At 57.9% G+C, this 13,531-nt stretch overlaps 5 protein-coding genes across 5 annotated transcripts; 2 read left to right on the plus strand and 3 right to left on the minus strand.

Moving 5' to 3' along the window:
- Positions 1 to 252: 252 nt before the first annotated feature.
- Positions 253 to 3,472, minus strand: LOC308055029 (uncharacterized protein). Its single transcript, XM_080368600.1, has one exon. The coding sequence runs from the start codon at positions 3,285 to 3,287 to the stop codon at positions 2,385 to 2,387; it is 903 nt and encodes a 300-aa protein (XP_080224726.1). The 5' UTR covers positions 3,288 to 3,472; the 3' UTR covers positions 253 to 2,384.
- A 180-nt stretch (positions 3,473 to 3,652) lies between these two features.
- Positions 3,653 to 4,996, plus strand: LOC308055056 (feather keratin 4-like). Its single transcript, XM_080368636.1, has one exon. It carries the CDS (start codon positions 4,537 to 4,539, stop codon positions 4,900 to 4,902), a length of 366 nt encoding a protein of 121 aa, XP_080224762.1. The 5' UTR covers positions 3,653 to 4,536; the 3' UTR covers positions 4,903 to 4,996.
- Positions 4,997 to 5,061: 65 nt separating this feature from the next.
- Positions 5,062 to 8,084, minus strand: LOC308055053 (feather keratin 4-like; the record flags this gene model as incomplete). Its single annotated transcript, XM_080368633.1, has 1 exon — positions 5,062 to 8,084. One exon carries the CDS (start codon positions 8,082 to 8,084, stop codon positions 7,719 to 7,721), a length of 366 nt encoding a protein of 121 aa, XP_080224759.1. The 3' UTR covers positions 5,062 to 7,718.
- A 1,249-nt stretch (positions 8,085 to 9,333) lies between these two features.
- On the plus strand, positions 9,334 to 10,237 carry LOC308055025 (uncharacterized protein; the record flags this gene model as incomplete). Its single annotated transcript, XM_080368596.1, has 1 exon — positions 9,334 to 10,237. One exon carries the CDS (start codon positions 9,334 to 9,336, stop codon positions 10,234 to 10,236), a length of 903 nt encoding a protein of 300 aa, XP_080224722.1. The 3' UTR covers position 10,237.
- Positions 10,238 to 13,021: 2,784 nt separating this feature from the next.
- On the minus strand, positions 13,022 to 13,433 carry LOC308055055 (feather keratin 4-like). The gene has a single exon (XM_080368635.1). It carries the CDS (start codon positions 13,421 to 13,423, stop codon positions 13,058 to 13,060), a length of 366 nt encoding a protein of 121 aa, XP_080224761.1. The 5' UTR covers positions 13,424 to 13,433; the 3' UTR covers positions 13,022 to 13,057.
- Between the last annotated feature and the right edge of the window lie 98 nt (positions 13,434 to 13,531).

A 13,531-nucleotide genomic window follows, 5' to 3' on the forward strand; every position in this document is an offset into this window, starting at 1 on the left:
TTTTTCAGAAGACAGTATCTTTTATTCCAAATTTTAGATTTTCACCTGGGTTCCAAGGCATTTTACAGACCCTTCTCATGGTCATCCCTGAAAAGACCCCCAGAGCTGAAATATCTAGCCTTAATTCCTGCGATGCCTGAGCTGAATATTTCTTGTGATACAGCTTCACCCTGATAATTTCCTTCTCAAGTGACAAATGAATTGTATTTACATTTCTGTTTGTGGGGGTTTTTTTTGTTGTTTTTTTCCCCCCCCCCTCTCTGATGTGTGTTGTTGCAGTTTGTGAGGACTTGTGGCTGGGGAGGTAAGTGGAAATAACAGCTGGTTGAAGTGACTGCTTCCCCAACAAAAACTGCTCTGTGTTTATTGCAGGGGAAGGCAAAAAACACTCTCCAGGCATAGAAAGTGAATTACTGCAATCCACATCTCCCAGCTTGGGGCTGGCTGACCTGCCTAGATTTACATTTTACCACAAAGTCTGCAACTCAGAGCAAGTTGTGCCTCATCACTCTGTGTCAGGGCAACAAACCTTCTCCACATCAAAGTCCTCTATTTCCTCTCTCCACTTGGTCGCATTACTTTGTATTTAATAATATTGTGATTTAAATGCTCTCCGAATTACAAATTGTCATTTGGGGGTTCCCATGGGAAAAAAGTGCTTACCTCGGATTTTCTCAAGCCATTCAGGAACAAAGGCTATTAAAGCACTTTAGAAACACTGACTAATGATTTATGCATGCTGTTTTGTTGTTATAATGTGACTTGCATGTCCCAAGGGTGAGTAATAACATCAGTCTAAGCAGGGAGACAGTGTCAGTCATATCACTCCCCAAATCAGATCGTGGTTCATAGCCGCTGGGGCTGGCCAGCTTCTGTCCCTGCCCTGCTTTCCCTTCTGTGTCATCCAGGGTAGTCTGCTCCTTTCACGGAGCATCTTCAGCAAGAGCCTGATGGAGTGCGATAAAACCTTCCTGTTCTTTCCAGTGTCTCTCTGGAACTCCAAGCAACCAGAATGGGTAGAGTGGAAAAGCTGGATATTAAACACAGCAGATAAAGAAAGCTGAAAGGTGATGTTTTCAAAATTAAACATAATTTCAGTATTTCAAATGAGACACAGGAGTATTTCACTGTTTTGGAGATCTATTGGTGTCTGAAGCAAGTGTGACAAAAGTTATCACAGGAGATAATTTAGAATGTGGTTTTTTTGAAAGAGAAAGTGTGGGGCTTGTATCATAACACTAACAGCATCAACCAGAAAAATCATTATGTATTTTAAAATATATTGACAATAATATGATAATGAACAAAAACTAAGCAGAACAGAAACAAAAGAAAAACACTTACGGGAGTAAGATGCAGGAGAGACTTTTTAAAGAAAAAAATTTAAGGGAAAGAAAACAATACATGACGTGAACAGCTAATTTAAATCTTCAAATCTGTTGTTATCTCCACTAAATGTGCACTAAAATGGTCATGAATGAAAAGTGCTACTCAAAATGATCAATGGTAAAAAATATATCAAAAGGGAAAGTACCATGTCATTGGAAGGAAACAGAGAATATGGACTATTAGGGTCACAAAGATGATCTGAGGGCTGAAGCATCTCTCCTGTGAAGACAGGCTGAGAGAGTTTGGGTTGTTCAGCCTGGAGGAGACAAGACTCTGGGGCGACCTTAACAGTGGCCTTGATATAAGTTGTGGGTGCCCCATCCCTAGCAGTGTTCAAGGCCAGGTTGGAGAGAGCTTTGAGCAAACTGGTCTAGTAGAAAGTGTCCTTACCCATGGCACAGATGTTAGAACTCTATGACCTCTAAGGTACCTTCCAAACCAAACCACTCTCTATGATTTTATGACTACATCAGTGGAGTAAAAATATTATCTGTACTATGATGAGATATGAAGTCAGGTGAATTCCTAAAAATGCTGAAACCCCCTCAACAGATCTAAAAAAAAAACGAGTAAAAACTTGATGCATAGAAGATTTAATGAGTAAAAAAAGTTCAATAAATTGTGAAATTAAAAAACAGAACAGGAAGAGAAAGAATTAAAAAGAAATCAAAAAGAGAACCAAAAAATATCTACTTATCAATCTGTCAAGATTAAATTGCAACTAAAGCTAAAATAAAGACTATTATATATCAAGATAAAAACCTAAAAAACCAAAACCAATTATAGATAAGAAACCAACCTAAAAATTAAATATATAGTAAATTTACAATACAGAACATCAAGAAAGAAATGTGAAAAACTTAAGTGAAAACAAAAGATTTAAAGGAGTAATTAAAAGAAGATATCTAGAAAAGATTCATGGTTGCAACACATGGAGTAACGAGATTCTTAGATGATTCTTAATTCACAAAAAATATGAAGACTCAGGTCTTAGTCTAGCAGGGCCCACAGGTGTCCCAGAGCTTCTTGCCGTAGCGGGGCCAGGCGCAGGGGGTGCAGGCCGCAGAGGTGTAGGGTCTGCCAAAGGTGCAGAGGCCGCCCGAGCCCTGTGTGGCCCCAGCGCCGTAGAGGCCCCCCAGCCCCAGGGAGCCCCCAAAGGCGGGTGCTCCGGAGGAGCCCACCACGGCTTGCTGGGGGAAGGAGCTGAGGATGGGGCCGGGGAAGGTGACGACCACGGGGGGCGGCTGGATGAAGGCCGTTGAGTCGGGGCACTGGCGGGCGCACAGCTCGTTGCAGCTCTCAGCGATGGGCTGGGGGACGGCAACGCTGGTTTTTGGTGGGCACAGGTCGTAGCAAGACATCGTGGCGAGGGTGGGAGAGCGGATCCTGAAAGACGCGGCCCAAAGACAGGTGTCATGAGTGAAGGAGATGGCCCGGCCAAGCCGTGCCCTGTTCCCAGGCCTGTGCTGGAGCTGGAGGAGCCAGAGCCAGCTCCTTGCCCGCACTGCCTGCTGCTTGCCCTTTGCCCAGCCAGCCCACCGGCTGCCCTGCTCTCCCCACACGCCAGGCACACAAAGCCTCCCCGAGAGCCCGTGCAGGGCCTGGCTCTGCGGGTCCCAGCCGTGGGGCTCCCTCCTCCTCTTGCCGTGCCTCAGCCCACCCTGGCCACTGCAGCCCGCTGCCAGCACAGCTCTCCTGGCCATGGAGGCCCCACACCAGCCCCTGCCACAGGAGGCCGAGACCCCCAAGCCCCCACCTACCCTTGTCCTGAGCAGAGCGAGGCAAGAGTGGTGGATGCTGGCACTCGCCGACAGCAGCCCTTTTATGCTGGGGTGGCGAGCGTGGGGAGGAGCTGGCCGTGCTGGGGACACGTGGCTCATGGTGCCAAGCCCCTGCATCCTCCCCGTGTGGCACGGGGCTGTTGTGCTGATGCCGTTTCCTGGCCAGCCCCAACCCGCTCTATCAGCCCCTGCAATCACCCCACTCGGACGCTTGCCAGCTGCCACCTAATGCCACCAATTAGCCCCACTGTCTTTTCATTATCTCGCTGTGTAAGAGGGCACGCAGCGTGACAAAGGCTGACTGGTAGTGCCCTGCGTGCCATAGCTCTTCTCCAAGGGCTTGGTCTCAGGCTGGCCTCATGCCTTCATCGCAGAGCCACATGGCAGAGCGTGGTCCTGCCGCTGGCCAGGAAGGCAGCCTTGCAAGGGCCTCCCGCACACCAGCCACCGCATGACGTACGCCGCGTGGCTATTACCTACAGAGGCACGAGGTTACGAAACGAAAAATCAAAGGCACTCCTCTCGGGCACTGCCTGCTCAGCACGATGCATCACTCGCCAGCCCAAGGGAACTGGGTGCCATTCCCCTCCAGGCACTGGCCATCGACTTCTGCACGTCTGGGGGCAAGACAGACCCCTTGTGCTCTTCCCCAAGGTGCATGGGGCAAGGAGCACCGATGCCCAACTGCAGCCACTTTGTCACAGGGTCATGTCAGCTGACCCCCAATGCTACCAGGTCCTCACGGGTGTCCCGGGAGCCCCATGTCTGGGGGATGGTGGTGGGCAGGGGCTGCCCTCGGGGTGCTGGGGAGCTGGGAGCCCCGTCTGAATGCGCAGCTGCAGCAGCCCCCGCTGGGCTGGCCCGGCTGGTGCTCGGTGCCGGCCCTCGTCCCGGCAGGGCCTGGCTGCGGGCACAGGGCAGAGATGTCCTGCCAGGGCAGAGCACAGCACAAGGCCGGCACCGTGCGCAGCCCCCAGCAGGGAGGTTCCTGCTCTCATTTAGCCCACGCAGCAGGACCGGGAGGAAGGCTGGGAAGCGGCAGGTGCTGGTCGGTGCAGGGGATGCTGACTCAGGGAGGGACAGGAGCCGGACAGCCCCGTTGTCATCGGCAGGAGGGAGTGCCGCCTCTGCAGATTGGCCCAGGTGGTGCTGAGCAATGGCGCGGCCGGTATAAAAGCTCTGCCTCTGCCCGGCTCTCCACACAACTGCTCTGGTCGCCTTCTCCTCTGGGAACAGGGTAAGTCTGTGAGCGCTTCCCCTCCTGGCCCCCTGCTCATGCCCCAGCCCCTCCAATCCGGGTGCTTACGTCTGCTGCTCTCTTTCAACCTCTGCCCTCTTGCAGAGCACCGTCCGATCCCTCGCCACGATGTCTTGCTACGACCTGTGCCCACCAAAAACCAGCGTTGCCGTCCCCCAGCCCATCGCTGAGAGCTGCAACGAGCTGTGCGCCCGCCAGTGCCCCGACTCAACGGCCTTCATCCAGCCGCCCCCCGTGGTCGTCACCTTCCCCGGCCCCATCCTCAGCTCCTTCCCCCAGCAAGCCGTGGTGGGCTCCTCCGGAGCACCCGCCTTTGGGGGCTCCCTGGGGCTGGGGGGCCTCTACGGCGCTGGGGCCACACAGGGCTCGGGCGGCCTCTGCACCTTTGGCAGACCCTACACCTCTGCGGCCTGCACCCCCTGCGCCTGGCCCCGCTACGGCAAGAAGCTCTGGGACACCTGTGGGCCCTGCTAGACCCAGCCCCAGAGCTTCCACAGTCCCTGGGCCATCTCAGGCTCACGCCTCCTCTCATTTCTCCCCTCTTTTCCCTTTCTCTATGACACCCCATCTCCTTGCTCTTGCCTGTGCCCAGATGTGTGACTCCACCAGTGTCCCACAGGGCAACAGCTTGTCTCTATAACAGCCACCACCTGGGAGAAGCCTGCAGCAACATCGCTCTTGAGGGCCCGGTTGTCAACTTACCTGCCTCTGAGTTATATGTCTTTCTGCACTGCAATAAAACACACCTGCATGCAACGCCTGCCTCTCTAGCATTGCTTTCAATGCCCAGCCTCGGCTGTGGGGTTCCCTTGCCCTGCACGTGGCCCCTGCCAACCACACCAGGGCAGTGTCCCAAGCCCAGCAGAGCCAGAAGGAGACGTCTTTTGGGGAGACCTCACAGCTCTGGTGCCTCTGGCCATACATGGTCCCACGCCCGATGTCCAAGGGCCCTGCCTGAAGGCAGGCTGCCCCCCTGCCAGCAGGACATGCAGCCTGGGGCCGTTTGCAGGCCTCCAGCCTCCTTACAGAGGAGCGTGGATGCCCCAGGGGCTGGAAGCCAGCCAGAGGCAATACCTGGTATGGCTGCCACACTTTGTGCCTCCTTGGGTCTGCTTGAGAGCCTTGGGGAGGAAGGAAAGGGAAGGCGTACACGTCCTGTTCCCTATGGTAGCATCATCAAATCATTGGAGTATTTAGGGATGAAGAGACCTTTGACATCAGTGGGTCAAACCCTACACTTTCCTCTTCTTTCCTCTTTGTTCCTTCTTCTTTACACATTTCCCCTTCTTTACACATTTCCCTTCCCTTCCCTTCCCTTCCCTTCCCTTCCCTTCCCTTCACTTCCCTTCACTTCCCTTCCCTCTTCTTTTCCTTCTTCTCTCCTTCCCTGTGCTCACACCACGCACTGACCAACACACTTGGTGCTCATAGCTTCTCTGCCGCAGAGACAAAATCACAGAAATCACAGCCTGACCATTGTGGGAGGAGTCCTTGCAGGGCATCTTCTCATGCTGCCACCTCCAGCCAGTGCACCCAGCACCATGCCCAGACACTTGGTGCATGTCTCCAGGGACAGAGACGCCACAACCTCCCGGGCCAAGCTGGGACTGTGCTTGCTCACCCTCACAGTGAAAAAGAGGATTGGGATGTTGAGGCAGAGCCTCTGGTGTTTCAGCTGGAGCCCATCACCACTTGTCCTACCAAGGGACACCTCCAAAAGGAGCCTGGCTCCATCTTCTTGAAAGCCTCCCATCAGACGTGTATGCACATTGGGGAGACTGCCCTGAGCATCCCCGATGCCAGCAGGAACAGTGCCATCTCTCTGAGGCTCTCCGCAGCAGAGGCATGCTCCCTGCCCCTTCATCATTTGTGTGGTTTGACCCCAGCTAGCGAGTTAACACCCCAGAGCTGCTCGCTTGCTTGCTCCCCAACGCTGGGATGGAGGAGGCAACTGGAAGGGGAAAAGCGAGGAAACTGTCAGGCTAGAGAATATCACAACCGGTCGTAAGGTATATCCCTTGGGTCACGCGGGGCAGCCGTCCCAGCCGTGTCCCCTCTCAGCTCGATGTGCACCACCAGGCTACTTGTTGGTGGGGCAGCGTGACAAGGAGAAAAGGCCTTGGCTCTGTGTACTCACTGCTCAGCTCCAAAAAACACATCCCGGTGTTAGCAACACTGTTGTCTGTATAAATCAAAAGTATAGACCAAGACTTGCCAGTAAGGCCAAAATTGCCGCCACCCCAGTCCAAACCAGCACAATTGTCTGCGTGGCCCCATGCTGGACTCTCTCCAAGTAGCCCCACATGTCTCCTGTGCTGGGGCGGCCTCGCCAGTGCTGAGTGGAGGGCAAGGATTTCCTCATTCCACCTCTTCCACATGCATCCCAGACTTCTGCTCCCTGCTTTTGCTCCAAGGCATGTGGACATTCATGCTCACCTTGGTGGCCACAGCACCCCCACGGCCTTTCCTGACAAGCTGCTCTCCATCAGTCGAGCGTCGTTTCTCAGCCCAGGGGTTCAACACTGGCTCTGGTCTGGCCACCTCTGTGCAGGTGCACAGACACATTGCCGTGCTTTTGCGGGGCAGTGGGACACGGTGGATCTGGTGCCGCTCCCAGGCTGAGAAGACCAGGCAAAGCAGCACTGCCAGTGCCTGTCCTGCTCTCTGCCTTTTGCCCTTTCCTCAGCTACTGCAAACACCACCAAAAGGCTTTCTCTCCCCTGACTGCTGCCTGCATCACCCCTGTCCCTACACTGCCCACACTCACCATTCCTGGGAAGCTCAGGACTAGAATTTGCTCTCCCACACCTGCCAGGCACCCACCCCAGGGTCTTCCCAACACGGAACAAGGATGGAGGGAGACAAGATTTGGATGCAGGAAATCTTTATTGTGCCCAGAGGGGCAGGAGGGTCTCTCAGGGGGACAGTAGGCCAGACCCAGAGATGCTGGTTGTCGTGCGTTGGGGGAGGCAGAGGCACCTTCTCGGGAGCATGGCTTCTCGCTCCAAATGTCGCCTTGGTGAGGCATTCCAGCTCCCCAGGAATTGGCCCGTCAGCCCTGCAGGGCTCTTTGGGTGTCCCTCCTGCCCCATCTGACGGCGAGGAAGAGAGTGGAGAGGAGGAGAGCAGAGGGCAGGAGAAGAGGTCAGGGAAGGGCCGAGGTTGTGCTGCACTGCCAGCTGTGCTGGTGTTGCGCGGCGCTGGGGATGCTCAGTACTCCTCAGTGGCCCGTGCCCACCAGCTCAGCGCGGCATGGTTGGTGGTGGCGTTGGGCTGCGGCTGGGCTGGGTCTAGCAGGGCCCACAGGTGTCCCAGAGCTTCTTGCCGTAGCGGGGCCAGGCGCAGGGGGTGCAGGCCGCAGAGGTGTAGGGTCTGCCAAAGGTGCAGAGGCCGCCCGAGCCCTGTGTGGCCCCAGCGCCGTAGAGGCCCCCCAGCCCCAGGGAGCCCCCAAAGGCGGGTGCTCCGGAGGAGCCCACCACGGCTTGCTGGGGGAAGGAGCTGAGGATGGGGCCGGGGAAGGTGACGACCACGGGGGGCGGCTGGATGAAGGCCGTTGAGTCGGGGCACTGGCGGGCGCACAGCTCGTTGCAGCTCTCAGCGATGGGCTGGGGGACGGCAACGCTGGTTTTTGGTGGGCACAGGTCGTAGCAAGACATCGTGGCGAGGGATCGGACGGTGCTCTGCAAGAGGGCAGAGGTTGAAAGAGAGCAGCAGACGTAAGCACCCGGATTGGAGGGGCTGGGGCATGAGCAGGGGGCCAGGAGGGGAAGCGCTCACAGACTTACCCTGTTCCCAGACGAGAAGGCGACCAGAGCAGTTGTGTGGAGAGCCGGGCAGAGGCAGAGCTTTTATACCGGCCGCGCCATTGCTCAGCACCACCTGGGCCAATCTGCAGAGGCGGCACTCCCTCCTGCCGATGACAACGGGGCTGTCCGGCTCCTGTCCCTCCCTGAGTCAGCATCCCCTGCACCGACCAGCACCTGCCGCTTCCCAGCCTTCCTCCCGGTCCTGCTGCGTGGGCTAAATGAGAGCAGGAACCTCCCTGCTGGGGGCTGCGCACGGTGCCGGCCTTGTGCTGTGCTCTGCCCTGGCAGGACATCTCTGCCCTGTGCCCGCAGCCAGGCCCTGCCGGGACGAGGGCCGGCACCGAGCACCAGCCGGGCCAGCCCAGCGGGGGCTGCTGCAGCTGCGCATTCAGACGGGGCTCCCAGCTCCCCAGCACCCCGAGGGCAGCCCCTGCCCACCACCATCCCCCAGACATGGGGCTCCCGGGACACCCGTGAGGACCTGGTAGCATTGGGGGTCAGCTGACATGACCCTGTGACAAAGTGGCTGCAGTTGGGCATCGGTGCTCCTTGCCCCATGCACCTTGGGGAAGAGCACAAGGGGTCTGTCTTGCCCCCAGACGTGCAGAAGTCGATGGCCAGTGCCTGGAGGGGAATGGCACCCAGTTCCCTTGGGCTGGCGAGTGATGCATCGTGCTGAGCAGGCAGTGCCCGAGAGGAGTGCCTTTGATTTTTCGTTTCGTAACCTCGTGCCTCTGTAGATAATAGCCACGCGGCGTACGTCATGCGGTGGCTGGTGTGCGGGAGGCCCTTGCAAGGCTGCCTTCCTGGCCAGCGGCAGGACCACGCTCTGCCGTGTGGCTCTGCGATGAAGGCATGAGGCCAGCCTGAGACCAAGCCCTTGGAGAAGAGCTATGGCACGCAGGGCGCTACCAGTCAGCCTTTGTCACGCTGCGTGCCCTCTTACACAGCGAGATAATGAAAAGACAGTGGGGCTAATTGGTGGCATTAGGTGGCAGCTGGCAAGCGTCCGAGTGGGGTGATTGCAGGGGCTGATAGAGCGGGTTGGGGCTGGCCAGGAAACGGCATCAGCACAACAGCCCCGTGCCACACGGGGAGGATGCAGGGGCTTGGCACCATGAGCCACGTGTCCCCAGCACGGCCAGCTCCTCCCCACGCTCGCCACCCCAGCATAAAAGGGCTGCTGTCGGCGAGTGCCAGCATCCACCACTCTTGCCTCGCTCTGCTCAGGACAAGGGTAGGTGGGGGCTTGGGGGTCTCGGCCTCCTGTGGCAGGGGCTGGTGTGGGGCCTCCATGGCCAGGAGAGCTGTGCTGGCAGCGGGCTGCAGTGGCCAGGGTGGGCTGAGGCACGGCAAGAGGAGGAGGGAGCCCCACGGCTGGGACCCGCAGAGCCAGGCCCTGCACGGGCTCTCGGGGAGGCTTTGTGTGCCTGGCGTGTGGGGAGAGCAGGGCAGCCGGTGGGCTGGCTGGGCAAAGGGCAAGCAGCAGGCAGTGCGGGCAAGGAGCTGGCTCTGGCTCCTCCAGCTCCAGCACAGGCCTGGGAACAGGGCACGGCTTGGCCGGGCCATCTCCTTCACTCATGACACCTGTCTTTGGGCCGCGTCTTTCAGGATCCGCTCTCCCACCCTCGCCACGATGTCTTGCTACGACCTGTGCCCACCAAAAACCAGCGTTGCCGTCCCCCAGCCCATCGCTGAGAGCTGCAACGAGCTGTGCGCCCGCCAGTGCCCCGACTCAACGGCCTTCATCCAGCCGCCCCCCGTGGTCGTCACCTTCCCCGGCCCCATCCTCAGCTCCTTCCCCCAGCAAGCCGTGGTGGGCTCCTCCGGAGCACCCGCCTTTGGGGGCTCCCTGGGGCTGGGGGGCCTCTACGGCGCTGGGGCCACACAGGGCTCGGGCGGCCTCTGCACCTTTGGCAGACCCTACACCTCTGCGGCCTGCACCCCCTGCGCCTGGCCCCGCTACGGCAAGAAGCTCTGGGACACCTGTGGGCCCTGCTAGACCCAGCTCCAGAGCTTCCACAGTCCCTGGGCCATCTCAGGCTCACGCCTCCTCTCATTTCTCCCCTCTTTCCCCTTTCTCTATGACACCCCATCTCCTTGCTCTTGCCTGTGCCCAGATGTGTGACTCCACCAGTGTCCCACAGGGCAACGGCTTGTCTCTATAACAGCCACCACCTGGGAGAAGCCTGCAGCAACATCGCTCTTGAGGGCCCGGTTGTCAACTTACCTGCCTCTGAGTTATATGTCTTTCTGCACTGCAATAAAACACACCTGCATGCAACGCCTGCCTCTCTAGCATTGCTTTCAATGCCCAGCCTCGGCTGTGGGGTTCCCTTGCCCTGCACGTGGCCCCTGCCAACCACACCAGGGCAGTGTCCCAAGCCCAGCAGAGCCAGAAGGAGACGTCTTTTGGGGAGACCTCACAGCTCTGGTGCCTCTGGCCATACATGGTCCCACGCCCGATGTCCAAGGGCCCTGCCTGAAGGCAGGCTGCCCCCCTGCCAGCAGGACATGCAGCCTGGGGCCGTTTGCAGGCCTCCAGCCTCCTTACAGAGGAGCGTGGATGCCCCAGGGGCTGGAAGCCAGCCAGAGGCAATACCTGGTATGGCTGCCACACTTTGTGCCTCCTTGGGTCTGCTTGAGAGCCTTGGGGAGGAAGGAAAGGGAAGGCGTACACGTCCTGTTCCCTATGGTAGCATCATCAAATCATTGGAGTATTTAGGGATGAAGAGACCTTTGACATCAGTGGGTCAAACCCTACACTTTCCTCTTCTTTCCTCTTTGTTCCTTCTTCTTTACACATTTCCCCTTCTTTACACATTTCCCTTCCCTTCCCTTCCCTTCCCTTCCCTTCCCTTCCCTTCCCTTCACTTCCCTTCACTTCCCTTCCCTCTTCTTTTCCTTCTTCTCTCCTTCCCTGTGCTCACACCACGCACTGACCAACACACTTGGTGCTCATAGCTTCTCTGCCGCAGAGACAAAATCACAGAAATCACAGCCTGACCATTGTGGGAGGAGTCCTTGCAGGGCATCTTCTCATGCTGCCACCTCCAGCCAGTGCACCCAGCACCATGCCCAGACACTTGGTGCATGTCTCCAGGGACAGAGACGCCACAACCTCCCGGGCCAAGCTGGGACTGTGCTTGCTCACCCTCACAGTGAAAAAGAGGATTGGGATGTTGAGGCAGAGCCTCTGGTGTTTCAGCTGGAGCCCATCACCACTTGTCCTACCAAGGGACACCTCCAAAAGGAGCCTGGCTCCATCTTCTTGAAAGCCTCCCATCAGACGTGTATGCACATTGGGGAGACTGCCCTGAGCATCCCCGATGCCAGCAGGAACAGTGCCATCTCTCTGAGGCTCTCCGCAGCAGAGGCATGCTCCCTGCCCCTTCATCATTTGTGTGGTTTGACCCCAGCTAGCGAGTTAACACCCCAGAGCTGCTCGCTTGCTTGCTCCCCAACGCTGGGATGGAGGAGGCAACTGGAAGGGGAAAAGCGAGGAAACTGTCAGGCTAGAGAATATCACAACCGGTCGTAAGGTATATCCCTTGGGTCACGCGGGGCAGCCGTCCCAGCCGTGTCCCCTCTCAGCTCGATGTGCACCACCAGGCTACTTGTTGGTGGGGCAGCGTGACAAGGAGAAAAGGCCTTGGCTCTGTGTACTCACTGCTCAGCTCCAAAAAACACATCCCGGTGTTAGCAACACTGTTGTCTGTATAAATCAAAAGTATAGACCAAGACTTGCCAGTAAGGCCAAAATTGCCGCCACCCCAGTCCAAACCAGCACAATTGTCTGCGTGGCCCCATGCTGGACTCTCTCCAAGTAGCCCCACATGTCTCCTGTGCTGGGGCGGCCTCGCCAGTGCTGAGTGGAGGGCAAGGATTTCCTCATTCCACCTCTTCCACATGCATCCCAGACTTCTGCTCCCTGCTTTTGCTCCAAGGCATGTGGACATTCATGCTCACCTTGGTGGCCACAGCACCCCCACGGCCTTTCCTGACAAGCTGCTCTCCATCAGTCGAGCGTCGTTTCTCAGCCCAGGGGTTCAACACTGGCTCTGGTCTGGCCACCTCTGTGCAGGTGCACAGACACATTGCCGTGCTTTTGCGGGGCAGTGGGACACGGTGGATCTGGTGCCGCTCCCAGGCTGAGAAGACCAGGCAAAGCAGCACTGCCAGTGCCTGTCCTGCTCTCTGCCTTTTGCCCTTTCCTCAGCTACTGCAAACACCACCAAAAGGCTTTCTCTCCCCTGACTGCTGCCTGCATCACCCCTGTCCCTACACTGCCCACACTCACCATTCCTGGGAAGCTCAGGACTAGAATTTGCTCTCCCACACCTGCCAGGCACCCACCCCAGGGTCTTCCCAACACGGAACAAGGATGGAGGGAGACAAGATTTGGATGCAGGAAATCTTTATTGTGCCCAGAGGGGCAGGAGGGTCTCTCAGGGGGACAGTAGGCCAGACCCAGAGATGCTGGTTGTCGTGCGTTGGGGGAGGCAGAGGCACCTTCTCGGGAGCATGGCTTCTCGCTCCAAATGTCGCCTTGGTGAGGCATTCCAGCTCCCCAGGAATTGGCCCGTCAGCCCTGCAGGGCTCTTTGGGTGTCCCTCCTGCCCCATCTGACGGCGAGGAAGAGAGTGGAGAGGAGGAGAGCAGAGGGCAGGAGAAGAGGTCAGGGAAGGGCCGAGGTTGTGCTGCACTGCCAGCTGTGCTGGTGTTGCGCGGCGCTGGGGATGCTCAGTACTCCTCAGTGGCCCGTGCCCACCAGCTCAGCGCGGCATGGTTGGTGGTGGCGTTGGGCTGCGGCTGGGCTGGGTCTAGCAGGGCCCACAGGTGTCCCAGAGCTTCTTGCCGTAGCGGGGCCAGGCGCAGGGGGTGCAGGCCGCAGAGGTGTAGGGTCTGCCAAAGGTGCAGAGGCCGCCCGAGCCCTGTGTGGCCCCAGCGCCGTAGAGGCCCCCCAGCCCCAGGGAGCCCCCAAAGGCGGGTGCTCCGGAGGAGCCCACCACGGCTTGCTGGGGGAAGGAGCTGAGGATGGGGCCGGGGAAGGTGACGACCACGGGGGGCGGCTGGATGAAGGCCGTTGAGTCGGGGCACTGGCGGGCGCACAGCTCGTTGCAGCTCTCAGCGATGGGCTGGGGGACGGCAACGCTGGTTTTTGGTGGGCACAGGTCGTAGCAAGACATCGTGGCGAGGGATCGGACAGTGCTCTGCAAGAGGGCAGAGGTTGAAAGAGAGCAGCAGACGTAAGCACCCGGATTGGAGGGGCTGGGGCATGAGCAGGGGGCCAGGAG

Source organism: Falco punctatus (assembly GCF_963210335.1).
Source record: "Falco punctatus genome assembly, chromosome: 18".
NCBI lineage: Eukaryota > Metazoa > Chordata > Aves > Falconiformes > Falconidae > Falco > Falco punctatus.